Source organism: Drosophila kikkawai, chromosome 3L, assembly GCF_030179895.1.
Source record: "Drosophila kikkawai strain 14028-0561.14 chromosome 3L, DkikHiC1v2, whole genome shotgun sequence".
NCBI classification, from domain to species: Eukaryota; Metazoa; Arthropoda; class Insecta; order Diptera; family Drosophilidae; genus Drosophila; species Drosophila kikkawai.
The window spans coordinates 7,576,505-7,598,933 of NC_091730.1; the positions used below are offsets into that span (position 1 = coordinate 7,576,505).

A 22,429-nucleotide genomic window follows, 5' to 3' on the forward strand; every position below is an offset into this window, starting at 1 on the left:
GAAATGTTGCAACTACACATAGGTATAGAGTGCCTACATATTACTTCAACTCGCGGGGAGCTTTCAGCGTAACGTCTTATGACCTGAAAAGTGGCAACGAAAGCGGCCAACCAGCTAACAAACCAAACTGACGGACAGCCATAGACCATAGACCAAACTCGGTAATAATACATACAGGTGGGAGAAGTACAGGTACAGGTAACATCAACAACGGCCACTGCACCCAGTATGCAAAATAATTTTACCCCCGCCGCCTGCATAGATTAACAAAGGCAAACTTTTTGTGAATGCCGCCCAGCCATTAGCCGTTAAATCGGGCCAAGAAAGAGTTACTCCACTTGAAAGATTTTTATAAATAAATTCAAATACTACCTTACCAATTCCTCAGTATATCTAAAATTAAAATTTATTGAATTCTATAAATTGATTACTAGAAAATTCCTTGATATTCACTGGCACACTTTTCTCTTTTTTTCCAAGTTTGTTAGAAAACTTATTGACCTAAGCGAAACTTTAAGAAAATCTCGGCTCGTTGCCACTCTCTCTCTCTCTCTCTGGCAGTGCAACAAATATGCATTTTGCCAGCGTAAATAATTTATTAAATTTTATTGCTGAACGACAGGTAGAACGAGAATGAGACTGAGAATTCGAGGAGGCAGTCGTCGGTCGAGAAATTGAGAATGCCAGTGTCAGTTTTGTCTGGCCTTCGTTGTTCTGTGATGTTGCGCTGTTATTTTGGTTTTCGTTGTTCGTTTCGTTTTATGGCCAAATTGCAGCGCAAGTGTCTTGTCTCCGTCCCGGTTTTTCCACCGATTTTCCCCCCTATTTCCCAGGTAAAGTTTCGTTGCCGCCGCTCGCGTCTTATAAAAAATGCAAACCAAATGTTGAATAATTCATTATGAATTGAAATACATAATACTCATTTTGTTGCAGCATTTGAGTGTTGCACTGGGAATGAAAATGAAACACTACCGGGCCACTCAACCACTCAACTCAGTCAGCCATTTTCCAGAGATACCCCCCACACAGTGGGTGGGAGTTTCTTAGCCCAGACGGCGGCTTAATTGTTTTTCATATTTTAGGGCCAACACACAACTTTCTCCAGCGAAGAGACAACCCCGCCAAGGATTTTTTGATGTGCGCACATAAAATTTAAAATTAAATTTAGCCAAGCTCTTTGGGGTAGACATTTTCCTGGCAGACGATACGCCATTTCTCAGACATAAAATTGAGGTGAGATAAGGAGAAGAGTCGAGTCCTTGGGTCGAGACTGACGACCGCAGAGCTAAAGGAAGACCTTAATCAGGAACTCTGGAAGAAGAGCAGGCCCGAATTAGGGCCCTCCTTCAGATTTATGTGCATTTGCATATTTTAATTTATTTATATAAATAAAGTTGGCTAACAAACGCCACGAGGCAACAGCTAAAAATATATAAATATAAGATGAGAGCTTAAGAATTTTATTGGATTTTTATGTGGCTTTGAAAGTAATTAGTGAATTTTTTCAAGGGTTTACTTTTCATAAATTTAAATATTTTCCCATTCCCATTAATCCTGTCAAAATGAAGTACCTTCATGAACTAACACCTGTTAGGCGGCAGCTCTTTCAATTACTCTACGGCATAGTAGGCTATCTATTTTTATTTATTCACTTTGCAAATAGGCACACACAAAGCTCTGGCCGCAGATCCTGTTCGATGTTATAAATCACACATCTTTAATGGTTGCTGGCCGTAAAAAATATGCCAAAGCCATGCCAGAAAATATTTTGCTGCCTATTTTCGGGCGCTAAAATTGCAACAGATGCAGGGGAGTCCCCTCTCTTATTTTTTATATACTTTTTTTGTTGATGCTGATTGCAATGTTGTTGTTGGCAGGACATTAGGAAAGCACGTGCCAGCAGCGAAATAAAATGTGAAATAAAAAAAAAAAAAGGGGGCTTCGAGTCAGTGGCGCGGTTTATAATCTAATAAGCAATCAATGATGTGAAAAAATGACTGGCAAACCGTTTTAAACGCTGCGGTGCACCGCAACTCGACCACACACACACCACACCACACCAGAAACAACAGCAACAAAAAGGAGAAGGATTTCCCAGCCACCCCATCTGGAGTCGGGGGTGGATTTTGCATTTTGGCTGTTGGTCTTTTTTTTTCATGTTTGGCTGCACACACAATTGTTGCATGCAGCCGCGCCTGCAAGCCGCCAGGGTCGGATGACCAGCCGGCTGGCCTGGCAGGGAGTTAGGGGTGCCAGACACACACACACATATACATATATAGAAGTACTCGTTCTATAAACTGTAAATGCCGCACAATGACAGAGTGTCAATTTATTAGGTGCCACAATTTATGACGGCCGAAACGAAACCGATACCGAATCTGGCCGCGTTTTGTTTACATTTTAATTTGCCAATAATTGAATTTATTTTTCTTTATGGATATTTGTATTAATTGGCATTTAGTTGCGCTTGGCTGGGATTCGATTTGACAGGAGTTGCAATGGTCGCTGAATATTTCAGTAAAATCCGGTTGCTAGTCAAGTATTAGGTGGAGAGATTTACCAAATCCATCATTTAGTGGTAGCTATATCTAATAGAATTACTATGTTAAGGCTTTAATTATATAAAGAAGAGTATTTGCACAGCTAAATATTAACATTATTAACCATATCCCATCTGCTTACATATAAGTTTTAATTACCTATTGATTCAAAAACCCAGAGTAATTGCACAGCCAAAGTTTTACACAAATCCAACTATAAAATGCGTACTATATCTGCGTGTGCCTAAACTTTTAGCAATATTTTAAACTTTTTGTTCAGTTTTTCTACTGTTTTTGAGCCCAGTTATCGAGGCCTCGGCAATAATTTTTTTTCTAATCGCTTTTTTCCGCCTGTTTTGAGCTGCAGAAAGTTGCTCCTCCAGCTCCTCCTGCTCCTTGATATCCTTTTTGTTATTTTTTCTCTGGTCTGTTGGAAAGTTGCGTGTGTTTGTTGGTTGTTTTGTTTGTTTTACGTAAAAGTTAACGCATTATTTTGTCGATTGATCGCCGGCTGCCATTGCAATCCAGCCACATTCCACTCCATTTTAGCCTGCGTTTTGCAAAACTTTTTCTCTTTCCCTCTTTTTTTCTATGCACGATGTATAAATTACTGCAGTTTTTAACAAAAACAATGATAAAAAATTGTGCGCACAACAAAATTAAAGTTTTTTTTTAGCTGGCAACAAAGATTGGCTAAGCGTGATTACCGCAATTAGTCGGGGAAAATGCAAAACTCATTTGAATCAAGCTGAAAAGTCGGCTCCAACTTTAATTATAGAGTGTGTAAAGGTAAAGGCTTCATTATCTAGTGGAAATCTTGTTTAAAAAATCGGGAATTAAACTGGAGAAATTGCGAAAATATTTGTAATTTTAAGTGATACTCTACAGTTAACTGAAAATAGTTGTATAATCTTTGTTTTAATATTTTCATAGACTAACAAAATTCAATATAATTTATGATTGATATTCGTATAAAGTCACCCATTATTTTTGACTCTACTTTCATAGATTTCTAAATATTTTTTCAATAAGCAAATGCTAATTTAAAACCTCTCTTCAGCCCAAATGACTGACCCCTTTCCATAGTTTCCACACTCCTGATTTCCATTCAAGCTTAACTCAGCGGTAAAAATTTATTGAACACTTCCATGCTCGGCATTCGTTGATTTTTCCTTTATTTCCATTCACCCAGAGCGAATGCTAAATGCAACAAACATATGAGCAAATACTATCCTAACCCCGATCCCACACCCTTTTTCCTGTACCCCTCGAAATGAGCTGTATTTCTCATAATGTAGCGAACGATTTGTATTTTGTATAAATTTTACAGGCAACGTTCGCCGTTCGCTGTTTTGTTGTTGTTTTTATCGCCGGGTTATATCCGTCGATATATGTATATTTATAGAGGAAGGAGGGGGTGTGAAGGGAAAGGGCTAAAAACGGGGCAACAGTTATGTATGAAATATAATAAAATTGTACAGGAAATGACGAACAAGTCGAGAGCGGAGAAAGCTCGATGAGGGAACTGGAGAGCGGCTCGAGGAACATTTTAACCATCGAATGGTTTGATTATTAAATCCATGAAGTTTTTCCACTTGCATATATGTGTGAGTGCACTGGGAGAAATAATAGTAAACTCTACAGATTCTAAAAAGTATACACAAATGGAAAATAAAGGATTTAACTGTGAGATGATCTTTAAAGACTCTTAACTCCCTTTTTAAATCTATCTTCAAAAATATATTAGTTATAAAAATGAATTCCCTAAAGTATATCCTTTGGTTCCTGCTTGTTTTTCCCTCTGTGAATATGTATATATCAAAATTCACTTGATTGCAGTTTTCAAGTGAAATCCTAGCACACTTCACAGCGACTCGTTGGCTGTGCCTAAGGGCTGAGCATTGCAGGATATCGTGAGATGGCATTGGCAGGAGCAAGGGTTAGAGGGGGCTAGAGGGGTCCTGGAGAGGATATAGGAAATATATTCCTATAAATGGGAACACCCCACCTCCTTCCGCGTTGTAATTGATGTTTCAAGTAGCAAAGTGCGCGCCAAAAACTACCAGGCCCAAGTTGATTTTGATTCAGTTGCTGCAGAATTTTAATGAAGTCGAGTATTGGCTGCAAATTTTGCGACTAAATCAAATTAAACCACATGAGCTCCTTCCTGCCTTCCTCCTTTAAGGAAATGAGTTCGACTCTGGCTTAGCACCAAAAACTAATGCAAGTTTTTGTCAGCACAGATTTCCCTCACTCCCTCTATTTCAGCCTATTTGACTTGGCTTTCAATAATGCTTTTCACGCTAATTAATTTTCGGTTTTACACAAACATGAACCCAATCACACCCGCACACAATCGGCCACCCACACACACACACACACACTTGGCACCGGCACTTGACAATTTCCTGAGCGTCAAAAGATTGGGAATTTCTTGAAAAAAAAAGAGCAGGGGTGATTCATGGCAAAATCTGTCCATACTGGGAGGAAGAGGAAATACGTTTCCTCCCTCCGGCAAACTCGATTCTCTTTTTTTTCTAAACGGTATTTAATAGAATCCGGGGTATATATCCTGCGAACTATAATCCTGAAAGGGAAACATTAAGTAGAAATCTTTAAAGAGATTTTTTAATATAGAATCTTGAAATAATACTTTTATTTTCCATTATTTTCGATGTAATTGCAATGTTTTTTATAATATATCCCTCTTCTCACATGATATATATCCCTAATAGACCCTAAACTAAGCTGAAACTATCATTAATATTATCATTATCATTTATTATCATTTATTAATAAATTTTGTAAATATTTTTAGATAATTTTGTATATTTCCAATTACAAAAAGAAGTCACAAGGCAGATTCCTAATATTATATTCCTAAATGTTTGCCTTTAAAAATTTTTTAGCAAGAACAACTTAGGGTATCCTTTATTCCACACCCTCAATTGCTAGCATCTTTATTTATTTTTGTCTCGCACTCTCCTCACATTAGACATTAGAGAATTTGTTGCCCTCGCCTTTCCGCCGGAGAGTTTCCTGCTGTGAATTTGGCTAAATTGCATTGCCACGACAACTGGGTCTGGGTCCTGGCACGGAGTCTACCACTGGGAACTGAGACTGAGGCTAAATTCAAGTCTCAATCTGCGGCGGCTGAGGCTTGTTGCTTGAGCGAATCAGAAATTGTGGCAGCCACCCCGCAGCCGAAACCGCAGGAGAGCCGCACAAGAGCCGCTTGACTTGGACTGTTTTCGGACGAGGCTGGGTGAGAGTACCAATACCATTCCCCCCTGAACCTTCACGCCCAATTGATGCGGTCTTAACGCCTGACTAGAGGCCAGTAATCTTGGCAAAAGGGGGAACTCGACCTAAACCTGCCTCAAACAGGCACAGAGGTTGACTCCAAAAAAAAAAAAAAGGTTTCGGTTTCGATTGCGTGAAAATCGCACGGAACGCCTTCTTCCCGGCTCTTTGACACGGGAAGGCGTTGCCAGACAGAAAATGGCGGAAGATGCAAAACGCCCCAGCGATTTTGGATATAATCTAATTTGATGAGACCTGGAAAGTCCTATAGAAAGGGGAAGGGTATATCTAGACTGTTTTGATCCCTTATAGAAATTCTGGGAAAAAGAGAGTATATTTTAGGGGCTAGTTTTAATACAATTTAAGTTTATTTTAACTATTTTCTAATTAAAATTAAAGAGAGAAACACAACATAGACTCAAAGTACAATTCCCAGAATTAACTTTAAGAGTAATCAATTTTAATCAAAATATTTTAATGAAGTCCCTAACCCTCTTATGTGAGTTCTATCAAACTGATTAAATTCGCTGTTCGAAGGCAGTGGTGGAATCCGCCAAGCCAAGCAATCGCTAAGCCGTATAATTATATATAGAATACATAAATGCAGATGCACAAACTACACACAAACACACATCATAATGTGTGTGTAATATTCCATATAGACTGTGCCCGCATCAGGCGGAGCGGCGCAACTCAACTCAACTAATGGTCCATTCGTGGCACTTGGTTATTGACGTTGGACTCCAATTGTATTAACAATGCATGCAGCAAGGGAAGCAGGGAAAGAGGGAAAGAGGGGGGTGGTTCCACAGGAGGCCGAAAGAGACGAGGTCAAGCTGTAAGCGGGAACGGTTCGCGTTGATGCCAAAATCGAAGCGTGGTCAACTTCATTTCGCTTAATTTCGTGTTGAGGCCTACAAATGGGGTACAGTGAGGCTTATAATAATAAAAGAAGCTTAGAAATTATAAAATAAGAAAAAAAAACTATTTATAATTATATTTAATAATTTTCAAACATATTTTTAAGTCTCTAAAACCCTTTAAAACTTCAAATACACAAAAACTATCATTAGATACGTTTAAGCTATCGAATCCCAACTGTAGATGGCGCTGCGGTGTAGGAGCTGTGCGCGATGCGTGCCCGCTAATCCGCCAACTGTGGGCCAAGGGGCTGGAAAGAAGGCCTGTGGGGGAGTAGGGGTTGAACTAGGTAACTCCCTATTTCTACTCTGCAACCCCGCAGCCCCCTTTCGATGCATGCCACTCAGCTATGACATTTTGGCAGCGTCGAGTGCACCAAGACTGTCAAATGAGTTGTAATGAAATCTCACTCAGGACTCTGGTCATATACCTCCGTGTGCCTCCTCCCCCTCTTTACCTCTATGTGCGTGTGTGTGTGTGTGTTGCAGTCAGCTTTGGTCAGCTGCACATATAATAAATAAATTATTTGGCATTTGGCGTGGCGTATTATTGAAGGCAACTGCTGCTGCTGCAGCTGCTGGATAACACACAGCACAACACACGCACACCTGCTACGCCCGGCAGCGCCATCTGTCGTCCGCGTTTTGAGACAGATTTGGGCATTAGCGTGATTAGTCTCAATAGTCGCTAGTATTTAGCAACAACAAACGGCTTTATAATCAAGGGAGAGAAGCTAACTTTAAGAGGGAACTAGAGGGTAGAGTTGAGAATCCTTTAAAGAAGTTTTTAAGAGGTATAAATGGTATTCAAAGGATACACAGAGGTGTGAACTCAGGGGTTTTTTAGATTATGAAGTAAAATACTATGTTAGAATATCCATTAATACTTTTATTAATCAGAGGGGTTAAAGATATCACTAGGGGTTTAGAATCGCCTACTTATAATACTTTATATTATACTTTTTAACAGATATTCACATTTGTTTTTGACTTGTGTAGTAAATATATAATTTATAAGCCTGCATTACCTATAACCTTGTGGTTCTTGTGGCTTTTTACATTCCACAAACATATTTATATAATTAATTATGCACCAACAACTCCCATAAAACCTCAACCTCATTGTAAGCCGTGTAATGAGTCACACTTTAATTACAATGCAGATTTATTTAAAAGTAATTGCTCTTCGTTAATAATATATTACTAACACATAACATTACAATACCTGGTAAAAAGCGGATAAATTAAGACTACAACCTCTGTGTAAGGATTAGTCACCTACCCCCTCAAATAAAGCAATTTTGCATGGCAAAATAACAAAAAAAAAAAAAAAAAAACGCAAACTAAAAGAGAAACTTGTGAATAATATATAATTTGCGGCGTAATGAGCCGAAAAGTAAATCCATCCATTGCATGTCCGGAACCCATAAAGCTAGGCAACGATTTCTGAGAACATCGCAACATTGTCTGGCCTGTGGGAAGGAGAAGGATTACGGAGGGACGACGACAGGAGCACTCTCAGTCAGTCACATGGCAAAAAAGTTACAAGTAATACTTAACGCTAAATGGGCACAAGTGCCCACCTGAGCCAGTACCCACTTCAGTGCGATGCGAGTGTTGTGTTTTTTTTTTTTATTCTCTCTGCACTCCCGTGCATGGAAATTTTTGTAATGAAGTTATCGAAAAGGTGGATCCGAATCCTGACGCCGCCGCCGACGCCAGCAACATATGTAGAGCAATATGCAAATGTTACTTTGTTATGCAATTAGTGAATTCGATGCAAGCCACTCGACGGGGGTCGGCAAACAGACAACCGCAGCGCAACAACGACAACGGAGTCGCCACTCGAAGGTTCAGTCAGTCAGTTAAATGTATCGTTGCCGTTGCAACTTGAATTAGAACAGGGCCTGCATAAGAAGTGCCATAGATTCAGCAAGGATTCAGCTCTAGGGTCAGCAAAATACCTCAGAAAATATTATGAAAAATATCTAGAGTTTGCGAGATACCTTTGAAAAGTTATAGAATATATTTATGATCAGCTAAATATCTTAGAAAAATTTTAAAATATATCCAGATCAGCAAGATAACTCAAAAATAATTATGGGAAATATCTTAAGTGTAATAGAAGTATCTTTACTTTAGATTCAGCAAGGATTTAACTCTGGGACCAGCAAGATACCTCAGAAAAAGTATGGAAAATATCTAGGGTTACAGAAATGTCTCTGAAAAATTATAAAATATTTCCCAAGTGAGCGAAATACATTAAATAAAATATTTAAAATATATTGGAACAGCCATAAAGTTATGGGAAATATAAAGGACCAGTGAGATATTAAGTTAAAATCATTTTATGTTACAAAACCTCTCTTGGCATTAATAAACCCACATTACCCATTGATATAAAACCACAAAAAAATGAAATAAAATAAAAATAGGTCGATTTTGCTTGTCAATCAACTGGGGAGAGGTGGTTATGGGGGCCATAAAAGAGAACTATAGACGAGACAAGAGGAGCCGGCGCATCGAGCGCTAACCAAAGCGAGTCACACAATTAATTGAAGCACCACTTACCCATCAGAGTCTGCTCCTGCTCTTGCTTCTCATCACTTTACTGATTCTTGAATCTTTTCCACTCTTCCATTTGCAGGCCAAAATGATGGAGAACTCGCATGCCTGGATGGGAGCCACCGGATCAACGCTGGCAGGTTTGTACTGCCACTATTTCAAGGCACTTGCAAGCCGATCTTATAGTTGGTTTTCTTTACACTTGATATTTCAGCAGACAGCTACCAGTACCAGCTGCAGTCCATGTGGCAAAAGTGCTGGAACACCAACCAGAACCTGATGCATCACATGCGCTTTCGCGAGCGAGGGCCCTTGAAGTCCTGGCGCCCCGAGACCATGGCGGAGGCCATCTTCAGTGTGCTGAAGGAGGGCTTGTCCCTGTCGCAAGCTGCCCGCAAATACGACATCCCGTATCCCACCTTCGTGCTGTATGCCAATCGTGTGCATAATATGCTGGGACCCTCCATTGACGGTGGACCGGATCTGCGGCCCAAGGGTCGCGGGAGACCGCAGAGGATCCTGCTGGGAATCTGGCCCGATGAGCACATCAAGGGCGTTATCAAGACGGTGGTTTTTCGCGATGCCAAGGACATAAAAGACGATAGTTTGGGCGCTCACATGCCGCCCTACGGTCGCCACTCGGTAGGTAATCAGTACGGCCCGATGCGGCTGTATATTCTAGAGACTTTGATCCTTGAACCGAACTAACTGTGCTCGGGTTAGCCCGCGTTTCCCTTGCAGGACCTCCCACTGAGCTATCCGGGCGCTAGTGGCGCCCTCGCCGGGACTCCGAGCTCGCTGGCCTGTCCTAATGGCAGCGGTCCCCAGTCGGGCGTCGGCGGGGAACAGCACATGTCACAGGAAACGGCCGCCGCGGTGGCCGCCGTGGCCCACAACATCCGGCAGCAGATGCAGATGGCAGCGGCCGTGCAGCATCAGCACGGGGAGGCGGGGCCGCCGCCCGTTCCGCCGGGTTTGTTCAACCTGCCGCCCCATCCAGGCGTGGGCGTTGGTTCGGTTTCGGTACCCGGAGCGGGCGGAGGCAGGGCCAGCATATCGCCGGCTCTAAGCAGTGGCTCCGGGCCCAGGCATGCGCCCTCGCCCTGCGGTCCCGCCGGCCTCCTGCCGAATCTGCCGCCCAGCATGGCCGTCGCTCTGCACCATCACCAGCAGCATCAACAACAGCAGGCGGCGGCGGCAGTGCATCATCAGCAGCACCAGCAGCAGCAGGCCCACCATCATCTGCAGCAGCTTCACCTGCAACAGCAGCAGCAGCAGGCGGCGCACCTGCATCACCACCAGCAGCAACAGCAGCAGCAACAACAGCACCACCACCAGGTGCCCCACAAGTCCGGTTTCGGTGCCAGTTCCAGTTCCTCCGCTTCCTCCTCCTCTTTGGTGGGTCAGCATTCAGCCAAGGCCAAGGGCAGTCCGCTGCGCAGTGAAACGCCGCGGCTGCACTCGCCGCTCGGCGATCTCGGCCTGGACATGGCCTATAAAAGGGACTTTTCGCCCAGTCGTCTCTTTGCCGAGGATCTGGCTGAGCTAGTCGGTGCCAGCGTCTCATCCTCTTCCTCCTCGGCGGCAGCGGGAGCTGGAAGTGTGGCTGCCCAGCAGGAGAGATCGGGCGGAGGATCGTCGGCAGCAGCGGGAGCAGATGCACCCAGCTCCTCGAGCAGTGGCGGCATCAAGGTGGAGCCCATTACCACCACTAGCGAGTAAAACAGGAAAGAAAGATGAAATGAGGAGGAAAATGAAAAGTAAAAAAGGGGATAAGTAAAGGAAATGAAAAGTATGATTAGTAAGAGGGGAGAACGAAGCCAACTGAATTCTGAAGTCCATCAGAAGCTGCTCCAGCAGCTAAAACGCGGGGAACGTACTCTGATACCTTGGTTAATTAGTAAGGATATTGAAATTAAACTAATTTTAATTTTTATATATATTTTTAAAGGTTTTTTTATGCCTTATTTATTTTTATTTGCACTGCAAAATATTTTAAAAAAGGTTTCAAGATCATCTTAGGGAATGCCAAAGAAATTCTCTAGAGTTTAAAATAAATTGAAAATATTTTTGAAAGTTTTATTAAAATTCAATCATCTCGAATATAGGATACATTTAGGGACTTTTTCAAATGATTTTAAAAGCTCAAAATGTTTTATGGCACTTTTGCTTACCTTACTTTTGATTTTTTTAATAAAACAAGTTAACTTTCATATCATTTTTGATTATATTCAGTTATTAATTCTTTAAAATCTAACCAGAATATTCTAAATTTTATTAACTGATAAAATCCTGTTAAATATAATCGTATCATAAATAATATATAAGCTGTAATTCACCATTTTTATAACTCTCCCTCTTCATTTACTTTTAAAATCATGTAAATATTAACCAAATGTTAAAAATTAGACACATTTAAACAGGTTTCTTAAACAATTATGTACTCTTTCAGCATTTTTGTTGATAAAATTATTTATCTATTTATCACTAATCCGAAATTAACCAAGGTATAGGGAATCCTTGGAGCCGCGCTTTCCTCTAGTTTCCTCCATGCGATCTTCGCCACACCTAGTTTCTATTCCTAGCGTACTTATTGAATCAAAATTGAAAGTATTATTATGTTATAGTCCAGCAGTCTAACTAAATAAATAGCGATCGATCTCTTTAGTTAGTAAGCAAACCAACGGCAGCGGAAGCGGAAGGAGGAGACCCGGAACATTCCACAGAACAGAGCAGATAATGAAGCCCCAGTCCCCCCAGAGAAAAAAAAACCAGCAGCATAATTAATTAATTAATTAATTAATTAAATGTAAACGAAATCAAAAGAGTTTAAGCGGATTTAACTTGGTAATTGTGTGCCCGACCCTTGTTTAGTCGTATTATTATTACTATAATTTACCAGAAGCGAGAGGGAAAATGTACAAAATTATTAACAAGAATGATGATGGCAAAATGGAATCAACTAAATTTAATGTTTAGGCTTAACAACAAAAACTAAAAACAACAAAAAAAAAACAAAACCAAATTAAAAATGAAAATTCACAAAAAATGCCTTTCGGAATTAAATTCAGCGATGAAAAAAACGCAAAACAAAATTATGTAAAAAAGAAAACAAGAAACAAGTGAACTTTTTGTAAACGTATTTATATACAAGCGAAATTTTTAGACAAAATTTAGAAGCGAAATTTTTAAAGTACAACGAACACTGCTGCGCAATCCATCGTCCATGGACTTGAGGCACTTGATTTGAGATTATTGGACTCCCGATTCCCGCCCTAACCACTAGATCCCCCTTCTAAAGTGCCTTTTCTAGCCTTAATTTGGACTCTGCTCCACTTCTGTCCCGCGTCCGGCTGAGAGGATGCGCAGCAGGATTCGTTGGAGGGACATAATGCAAGTATGTTTTGTTGACACCTTTAGGCAAAGACTTTCGGCAACGTTTTTAGGTTTTTGGCAAGCGCACACAATTGATGATTAATCGGAGACACAAGAGTTAATTACGATAACACACAACTATTTTTGCATACGCAAGAACTCATCATCTACAATAGCCATAGCCCGTATATAAGTATCTATGTAATCCCCCATTCCCCACCCCCCCTCAAATAGACTTTGATGTTCCACAAGAAACTTAACGAATTACTTTTCGGATGTAGGATGTAACATAAACAATGGCGGAGCTAGCAGTTAATAAATCTCCTGGATATGTGTATCTTTGTACGATCTGTCCACAACTCGAACATTTTCTGTCAACTTTAGTGCAAAACTTTATGTTCAAATTAACTTTAAATGTCGAAATGAAATGAATGTTCTAATTAATCCAAGAAAACAAAAAAATGAATGCAAAAATGCGGAAAATGGAAAACTGAAAGCGAACAAAAGTATTTTATAAAAACATTGAAAAAGTAACCCAACTTGAAAAAGACTTTTAATTCTCTTGGCTTTAGTGTTTATTGCTCTATTTCATAGATGGATACTGGAAACTACCTTCTTCCTCAGCTCCGTGCTCTCAGAGCACGATGGGCGCTGCCTCCGAGGGCGGTGGCTGGTTGATCTCCTGATGGCGCTGGAGCAGACCCAGGCATTGGTGCAGGCTTTGGGTGCTGGCCATCGAGATTGCCTTGAGCAGTAGCAGGTCGGGATCCGTGGGGGAGAAGGAAGCACAGTCGATGCTCTCAATGGCCCTGGCCAGAGAGGCGTTGCTGCAAGGGGGAGGGATATGGGGTGTTTAAAGGAAGATTAAAACTTACAACTAATTTACGATGGATCAAATCATTTAAAACTAATATTAAGAATTAAATTTAAATAATAAACAAATAAATAAAATAATTACCATTGCTCTGTGAGAAACAAGGCCTGGCGTGCGGACACCATGGCATCTGAGGCGGCCAGCAGTTCCCTGGGCGGCAACGGCGATGAGTTGCTTATGTCCATGGCCTTCATGTGACTCTCCACCACCGCCCGCAGGCCATCCACCCATTCTTGCCGGGCTCGAGCATCGTTGGCCCTCAGCTTGACCGTATCACCCGAGGCACAGGCAATGGCAAAGGTCCTAGAGTCCTCGTCACTGGGATAGACCACGGCGCCGGCCAGCTGCACCTGACCGCGAGGAGCACTGGCCAGGACATGCGGCGAGGGTGCAATGTCATCGCCCACGGTCGAGGAGTCGCACAGATAGTAGCTAAGCGATCCGGTCTTGGCATCCACCGTGAACCAGCGGTATTGCCAGCCTAAATAGAGGAAAAGAAATTAATTAAAACTTTCCCAACAAAGCAAAGATAAGATAAGAAACCAGAGATACATCTGCACCACTCACCCTTCATCACATTGGTGTATTTGCTGAGCTGGCCGCTGAGCTTCAGCTTCGGCGACTCCCGAATGATTCGCGTGAGGTTGCTCTCCATTGTCCTGGCGGAATCCTCCGTTTCCAAGGGCTCCTCCCGCGAGAAAAGGGTGCTCCGCGGGACGGAGGCGGAGGCAGCGTCGGTGAAGGACGAGGAGCAGCTGGCAGAGAGTGTGGCGGTGGGGGATATAGCTGCTGGCGGCTGGCGTTGCTTCTTGCTTCTTCTTCGGAACGAGTTCTTCAGTTTGCGTAAAATGTTTGCAGAGAATTGGAAGTCAATTTGGCGAAAAAATAAATAAACAAAGAGTGAGTGTGACCAACTAACAAAAAAGTGTGGCCAGAGCCACTCTAGATATTATGCCACACTCTCATGAGCGGAGTCTGGCAACGCTGGTTGCTCATCGATAGTGCAAGAAAAATCGGTGGTTGTTTTCTAGTGAGTACATCGATATATCGCATTGAAAAACATAGATTCTATCGATAGTGACATCGATGCTGTCACATCTCTAGAATTTCGCAAAAATCCAATTTGTTTAAACAAACGAAAACAGTGCGCCGCGCTTTAAAAAATTCGCCGATGGTCTGCAAAATGACCGGGAAAACTTAGCGCAGCGTCTCTGCAGCTCGCGTGCAACGGTAATTGCGGAGAATTTCCCGGGGAAAGAAAATGGGGAAGAAAACAAAAGCAGCGCGAGTGAAAAAAATCAATTTGTGTGGCACAAGAAGTGGCAAGAGGAAGAGAGAACTGCTTGCTGCGGATGATGTGATATATATATTTATATATACTGGCGTATATACCAGCCTTACAAGTGTGTGTGTTCTGGAGTTTGTGTTAAAAAATTAAGGAAACATTGCAAATTGGCAATTAAAAAGTAGAAACAACAACAGAATCTGTCTTGTTGGTGCGCGTGTGTGAGTGTGCGTTTGTGTTCTTGAAATAAGAGCAAAGAAAAGATGTGTGTTTTTTATGTTTTTATGTTTTCGTGACGCGGCTTCCTCATGATTTATGACATTTAACGGGAATATATGTGTTATGTATATGTGCAGCTCCCCCACCCCCTTTCTAGACATCCTCCCACTCCAGCCTTCTCTTTTCCTCTTTGCCACCTTCCGCTGGCTGGCGTGTGTGTGTTTGTCTGTTTGTATCTCCCTCTCGCTCTCGCACCCACGAACAACTCGAGGGGGAAAAACGCGAGGGTGACAAGGAGAGAAAAACCGAAAAAAAACTCCACTTTTAAAAATAAAAACCACGAAGAAACTGCGTGTCGGCCAGAAATAAATATATGCAAATAATGTGTAAAAAGGAGAGAGAGAAGAGAAGAGAAGAAAGAAGATAAATACCATTTGCTAATTTGTGTCTGCGCTTTTCCACCTTGTTTTCCCCCTATGTTTTCCCCCACATTTTCCACAAACAAACATCAAAAGAGAGTGACCATGAAAATGCCAGCGAGAAATTTGCGAAAATCAATGAATAAAGGCCAAACAATAACAACAACAAACAGCAGCGAAACATAATAATAATATTAAAAATAATACCGAGATTGCCGAGTGAAATTCGAGGCTGGAATTCGTTATGCTGCAGTGACCAGCCTTGGTTTAAGATCGGAGACCATTCCCCTGCCTGGCTGCCCGCTCCTCCTCCTATTTCCCACGAATAGTAATTAACCCGCGGCGCACCGCATCGCATCGCCGCTCCGATTAACCCTCTGCTGCCGCCGCCGCCGCCGCCGTCACAGCAATGGACGGCCAGCGGGCCAGGGATCTGCTAACGCTGCTCCAGGAGCGCGTTGTCTTCCTCACAGGCGGCAGGGATCGCCGTGGCGGGCCGCTCCTGTGCTTCCCCGCCACACCAAGGCGAGATCGGTTGAAGCCGGAGGATCTGCGGCGATTGCTCAGCTACCTGATCAGCATTCCCAGGTGAGAATCAGTGTTTTCCCTCGAAAGCTATAGTAAGATAATATTAAGGACAGAAAATCTGACAAGCTTATTGGATTTAATAGAGAAAATATGGTTTACTATTTGTCAAAAACAATAAGCAGGTGAATTTACCTTTAAAAATAAATACAAATTAGTTTTGAAATCATTAGGCTTAAAATCAAAAACCATTAAATTATTTTTAGAAAGAAAATTTACACTTTTATAAAGCTAATTTCAAGATAAGAACTACTACCTGTAATCCTTAGGTATTGCCACATAAATTTATGGCTTCTGTTATTGGTTTTTATTAACATTTGGCTTAATTTTATGGTTATAATGTACGACAAACTATTTAAACTATGTCTTTTGGTTTTTTTATTGATGCTTTTCATCACTTTGAGGATTTACGAGCACCAAGATATTTCACAGAATTTCAAATGATTCACCCAAATCAAGTGGCACCTAATAAAATTTTAAGTTTTTCAGTTGACAACAGAGAAGAGAGAATATTTTTTTATTAGTTCACGTTTTTCTTTATTATGATCTCCAGACTAGTTTAAGCTTTAGTTTCCATTTATTCAAATTGAAAACGTCAAGATTTAAGATATTTATACAGCAATGTTGCCTTTGGCTACTGTGCTCATCCATTTTCCATTCGTTTTCATCTTCTATTGTACAGTGAGCTCTCCAATTTAATTATAAGAAAACTAAACTAAACAATAACATAAAGATATTGCAAAGAAAAAACTGGCAGGCTTGGTTAAACAGCTGTTGGCCTTAATCAGAATCTTTCTTTCTTTCTTTCTTGGTTACAATTTATTTGAAACAAGAAAGGAAGCTAACTTCGGCACGCCGAAGTTTCTATACCCTTGCAGATATTATTTCATTACATTTTACCTACGTATACTTATTATGTTTACAGTTTGACAGTTACAGTTTTGCATTCCCAGCTTTATATTTTATCTACATCTACCGATCGTTTATATGGCAGCTATATGATATAGTTGTCCGATTTTTATGAAATTCGTACCAAAATTCTGAAATAATAAAATAAGACTATATCTCAGAGTAGATGAAAATACGTTGAAAAACAACGAAGTTATAATTTTTTTTCTATTCATTTCCTGATCGTTCCTATGGCAGCTATATGATATAGTCGTCTGATTTTCATAAAATTTTTACCAAAATTCAGAAATAATATAAAATGGTCATATGTAAAAAATAGTGCACATATGTTGAAGAACAGCTAAGTTTTAATTTTTTTTCTAAAAATTTATTGAACATTTGTATGGCAGCTATATGATATAGTCGTCCGATCCGGCCCGTTCCGACATATATAGCAGTGAGAGCATATAGAAGACTATATGCAAAGTTTTATTCAGATAGCTTTAAAACTGAGGGACTAGTTTGCGTAGAAACAGACAGACGGACAGACAGACAGACAGACAGACAGACAGACGGACAGACGGACAGACGGACAGACGGACATGGCTAGATCGACTCGGCTCTTGATGCTGATCAAGAATATATATACTTTATAGGGTCGGAAACGTCTCCTTCACTGCGTTGCAAACTTCTGACTGAAATTATAATACCCTGCAAGGGTATAAAAATGTATCAGATTTCTTAGAACCAGAATCCAGTTCATTATTTGTATATATTGATTTTGCTATAGGTTTCAAGTATAAAATATTTTGATTCGTTTCTGGTTCGAAGGCCCACTGTACCCGGCACAATGGCTACCCATTGTGTCAGCTGACGTCGCGACGTTGCTGGCAGCGCTTCGTTTGCGATTTCGGCAGCGTCGCGACGTCGTCGCCTCACCCGCAACTATATTGTATATATATTTTATATATATATATTCCGAATAGGGGGTGAAAGAGGGACAGGGGCGGGGAGCAGCTGCTGCAGCTGCAGTGCCACATTCCACTTGATTTTCCTGTTATAGTCGTCCGACTGCAGTCGCATATTTTATGAATCATCATCGTCAGACGCTTGCAAGAACAGCACGCACATTGTTCTTGCTGCGCCCCCTCTTTCACTGCTGCTGCTGCTGTTGCTGCTCCTGCTGCTGCCTCTGCAGTTGACATTGAATGGAACTGCATGTGAGGTTCGCACATGGAGGGGCTTATTCGACTTGAGGCGCTGAAATGGAGGGCGGCGAGCTGCCTGCAAAAAAAGTCGTAAAAGTAAATATTTTTAAATAAAAACTAGCAGCAACAAAAGTTGCATAAATCTGTGCGACAAAGAAAGCTATAAGAGCAGAGTCGAGAAGCAGAAGCAGCAGAAAAACAGCAGCTCAACGCACACACACTCACAGCGGCAATAAGAACCGGGGACCGGCTTCCAAAGACTTTATAGAACCGAAGCTCCAAAGAATGCGAAGATTTTTTTGCTGCTTGCCCCAAAGAGCAAAAAGCTAAAAGCAAAAGAAAATAAAAAGGAAAAAAACCACAACAAAAACCCAAATGTACCATAAAACCAGAAAGAAAGAAAAGAAAGGGTAATTTGGGCAAACAGTGAAGCCTCGAAGTTAATAAACTGGTTAAACAAAGATCCAAGTAAAAGCAAAAAGTAAAAGCCAAAAGCAATTAATTGGTTAATTAAATAATATAATAGCATAGGAGATTAAACTTAATTTGATTTCAGAGGAGAGCTATGAAAAGATTTTAAAGACATTAATGAGGTAATGTTTTCTTAGATTCAATGGGTAATACTTAAGAGGTATTTGAGGAGTTCTTAAATAATATTTACAAGTTCTATATTTGAGCCAAAATAACCCTCAAAGCTAATGGATCGCTTCACTCTTGATACCCTACCACAAACTGCTATCGAGATGGCTGCCAAAGGCAACAAACTCGGAATGATAATCAGACCCGGGAGTTGACGACGCCGACAACGATGATGGCGACCCCAGATTGCGACACACGACGTGGAGAGTATCTGCGGGAAGATGTGGAAAAAGTAGCAAAGTAGCGACCGCCAACCGCCGACATTCTCCAATTCCAATCCAATTGGCAAAGAGGGAGAAACGCACGTTCCTCGCTTATTTAGTCATGCTCATTGGCGCAATCATACCGCGTTGTAGCATTCAAATTGAGGCGCTAACAAGTTTCGCCGGTCGTGAATCACTGGGAGGTGGTTTCCCACGCCGACTCCCACCCATTCAGCTTGTTATCAGTGCGGTAACAAGCAAAGCATTGTACTATCAGTGTCCCACATTTTACGGATCCCCCGGCCAGAAAAGATAGAGAAGCGGAGGAGGTAATGGAACCATAGCAGACGACACTTAACGTTTTGGCCGATAAGCAAATCGACAACTCGCTCGATGCAGTGTCCATTTTTCAAGCACACGAAATGGGATCGGGAGCGGGACGGGGAATGGGGTTGCCTTATCTCAACGCTACCATCCATGGAATGTGCTGTTCTCTCTGGCACTCTGCCCACTGTGCACCTTATCTGACCACTGTGCGCTTTATCTGGTCGTGTGTCTTTTACTCTTCACTCTTCAATGGGTTCTGCTTTTTATTTACTACTTGCCGAATGAGTTTTAAACTATGATTATACCCTAGTATTTTAAGAAAGGTTTAAATAGGTTGAAAGAAAAATGAATATGAATATGTCAAACATTGGTTATTACCTTGATCTTATCAATGAGTGCAAACAAACAATTACTTTGTAAAGTAGTGTATTTGGAGCTTCGTCCCCTGAAAACCTAATTTACTTCTTTGTTTTGCTTTGCCTTCGTTTATGTTTCGCTTTTGTTTTGTTTATTTGCTTTGGCGTGAAACACTTTTTGTTTATTTCTGCGGCCTGTGTTCGTTCGTTCCGTTCCTTTGTCTCTGCCAGTTTCCCAGTTGGCCAAATTGGCAACTGAAATGAAGGCGTCCCATCGTCTTTTCGCTGCTGTCGTCAATGCAAATTCTGTGAATCGAGTGAATCGAGAGGGAGTTCTCAGCATTTTAGACACGTACATTGCCTGGACTTCCTTTCGGGGTGCTACACCCCGCCAGAAGGCTCAGATTTATAGGTTAAATAAACGATTTTTGATTGGACTTTGTTTTCCTTTTATCGATTTTGAAATGCGGGCGACACTTCTCCAGTCGCTCCTTCTCTTTCTCTGCTCAAATTTGGATTTTTAATAGCCCGTTTCGAAGGTTTTTTATTACTCATCAAGTGAGTTGAGGCATGGCCTGCCTGGTTTTGCCTCGACCTCTCGAGTAAAACACACAAATTTCCAGATATGTCACTCGATAAGAAGTTGCGGGAGGGTTTTTGGGAACACTCTCTTATTGGACTTGACAATCGGGAACGCAATCAAAGTTCGTTCTGGGTTCCCAACGAATAAGTTTCATTCTTAGCCTGAAATTTAAAATGCATGCGAGACGCCGCCTCTTCACTTTCGCATTGTTCTTCTTGGGGGCAAAACCCCTAGAAATGCCCCCATCTGACAACCGCACGACATATGCTTAAACACGAGAAGATAACGTGGTTAAAACCGGGAACTGAGAACTCAGAACCGGCCGCAATCAGGCCAAGAAATAGCGGCAGAAGAGTGGGAATAACACGGGGGAATAATAGGAATAATAGGCGGAATGGGAAGCGGAATCGGAGGAGATGGAGGAGGGAGGAGCTGGTGCCGGTGCCGGTGCCGCAGCCACACACATATCAATGAAAGAAATATTTATAGTTAATGGTGCGATTAAAATTCAAATGGAATGCAAATCAGAGCGCTGGGCGACCAGGGAGGAGGTGTGTAGGAAATTATTAGCTCAAATTGGTGTCAGAGCAATAGAAACCGACCTCAGACCATATGAAGGAAGCCGTGCCGTCATAATTTATGCAAGATGCGTAAACAGAGCAACGAACCATGAGCGGAATCACGACACTCTCACTCACGTATTCTAAAGAAAGACGCTGCACTGGGGAAAAAATTAATAAAAATGTTAGATTATATTATATTTGCTAGGATTACAATCACAATCACAACTTAACATGGTAAAATGAGTTTAACCCAAAATAGAAGACTTGGCTGTATTATTGTTTATATTTTAAGATTAAAACCCTTGAAATATGGATACCTTGGTATAGGAATACCTTTAAAATCATGGTGTCCTGTCACGCGAATCACAAATTTCTCAGATTTGCTTGCACAGAATTATAAAAAATATAATTACATAATTTTTTTATTGTAAAATAATTTAGATATATTTAATTCAATTATAAGAAACAGACACTTTTTTAAAAGATTTCTTTCACTAGATTTAAGTTTATTTTTTGACTACAAAGTCTTTTTTTCGAGTGTACTCTCCCCTTGACTATGCTCTCTATCGATAGCTCTCTCTCTATAACCGTACGCACCTTTCACCTGGCTTTTGTTTTGCAGCGACGCCGCCAAGAACCTCGGATTCACAGTCATTATCGATATGCGCGGCAATGGCAACTGCTCGACGAACGTGAAGACAATACTGAAGGTGCTGCAGGAACACTTCAGCGCCAACATCCACAACGTGGTCATCATCAAGCCGGACAACTTCTGGCAGAAGCAGCGTGCCTCGATCTCCTCGCACAAGTACAAGTTCGAGACGACGACAGTGTCGATCGAGTCGCTCAACAAGATCGCGGAGAGTCACCAGCTGACCGGGGACTTTGAGGGCCAGCAACCGTACGATCATCAGCAGTGGACGGACGCCCGGCTGGCCATTGAGGAGTTCTTCTGGCAGGCCGGGGACATGGCCGATCGTATTGATGACCTCCAGGAGGATCTCAATCGCAACGATTTTGCCGAGGATGTGGCACTGGCCAGGCATGCCATTGATCATCACAACGAGATGCGGAAGAAGATCACAAAGTTGCCCATCGATGATCTCGATATGCAGGGCAAGAAGCTGCTGGCCAAGATCAATGCGGTGGCGCCGCCAGGGGGTCAGGTGAGTATTTGTTTCTTAGATTTATCGAAAGAAGCTGCATAAAAGGGTTTAGTTTAAATTGAATTGAATTTCCTTTTAATTTATATCTTTAAATACTTAACAAAGAGCTTCTGTTTAACTCGGTTTGCTTACATTTTTGGTCATTTCTTCCGTAAATAAATAATGTAAACAAATAAAATTGTGTTACGAGATCTTTATTTGGGCAAAAAATCATTGCCATATTTAACACAGAGAGTCAATAGCCTCTGTTTTAACATTCACTTTGCTAAAATGAATGCCAAAATACAGACATTCAGACAAATGCTATTGACACAATAAAATATTCATGGTAACTTTTGTGTTTTTTATTTGTTAGGTGGGCAGATTATTTAATTAAATTGAAACTCTTTTGAGCTATATATAAATCTT

General features: G+C 41.4%; 3 protein-coding genes across 7 annotated transcripts in view; 2 read left to right on the plus strand and 1 right to left on the minus strand.

The window, feature by feature from the left end:
• bab1 (bric a brac 1) overlaps positions 1-13,245 on the plus strand; it is a 76,246-nt gene extending 63,001 nt beyond the window's left edge. For 2 of the 5 annotated variants that reach the window (XM_070285250.1, XM_041775276.2), the window contains exons 2-4: positions 9,414-9,471; positions 9,546-9,973; positions 10,055-13,245. In XM_070285250.1, coding sequence (XP_070141351.1) covers positions 9,420-9,471; positions 9,546-9,973; positions 10,055-11,053 — 1,479 coding nt within the window. In that variant the 5' untranslated portion in view covers positions 9,414-9,419 and the 3' untranslated portion in view covers positions 11,054-13,245. The remainder of the gene's footprint in view (positions 1-9,413; positions 9,472-9,545; positions 9,974-10,054) is intronic. The other 3 variants (XM_041775278.2, XM_041775277.2, XM_041775279.2) reach the window with 3 other exon arrangements.
• A 12-nt stretch (positions 13,246-13,257) lies between these two features.
• On the minus strand, positions 13,258-14,512 carry LOC108071518 (oxysterol-binding protein-related protein 11). The gene is made up of 3 exons (XM_017162287.3): positions 14,148-14,512; positions 13,665-14,061; positions 13,258-13,533 (listed from the first exon to the last, which is right to left on the minus strand). The coding sequence occupies exons 1-3, from the start codon at positions 14,233-14,235 to the stop codon at positions 13,341-13,343; spliced, it is 678 nt and encodes a 225-aa protein (XP_017017776.1). The 5' UTR covers positions 14,236-14,512; the 3' UTR covers positions 13,258-13,340.
• A 155-nt stretch (positions 14,513-14,667) lies between these two features.
• trio (trio Rho guanine nucleotide exchange factor) overlaps positions 14,668-22,429 on the plus strand; it is a 46,544-nt gene continuing 38,782 nt past the window's right edge. Inside the window, exons 1-3 of the mRNA XM_017162283.2 lie at positions 14,668-14,810; positions 15,600-16,091; positions 21,478-22,021. Of these exons, the coding sequence (XP_017017772.1) occupies positions 15,913-16,091; positions 21,478-22,021 (723 nt within the window). The 5' untranslated portion in view covers positions 14,668-14,810; positions 15,600-15,912. The remainder of the gene's footprint in view (positions 14,811-15,599; positions 16,092-21,477; positions 22,022-22,429) is intronic.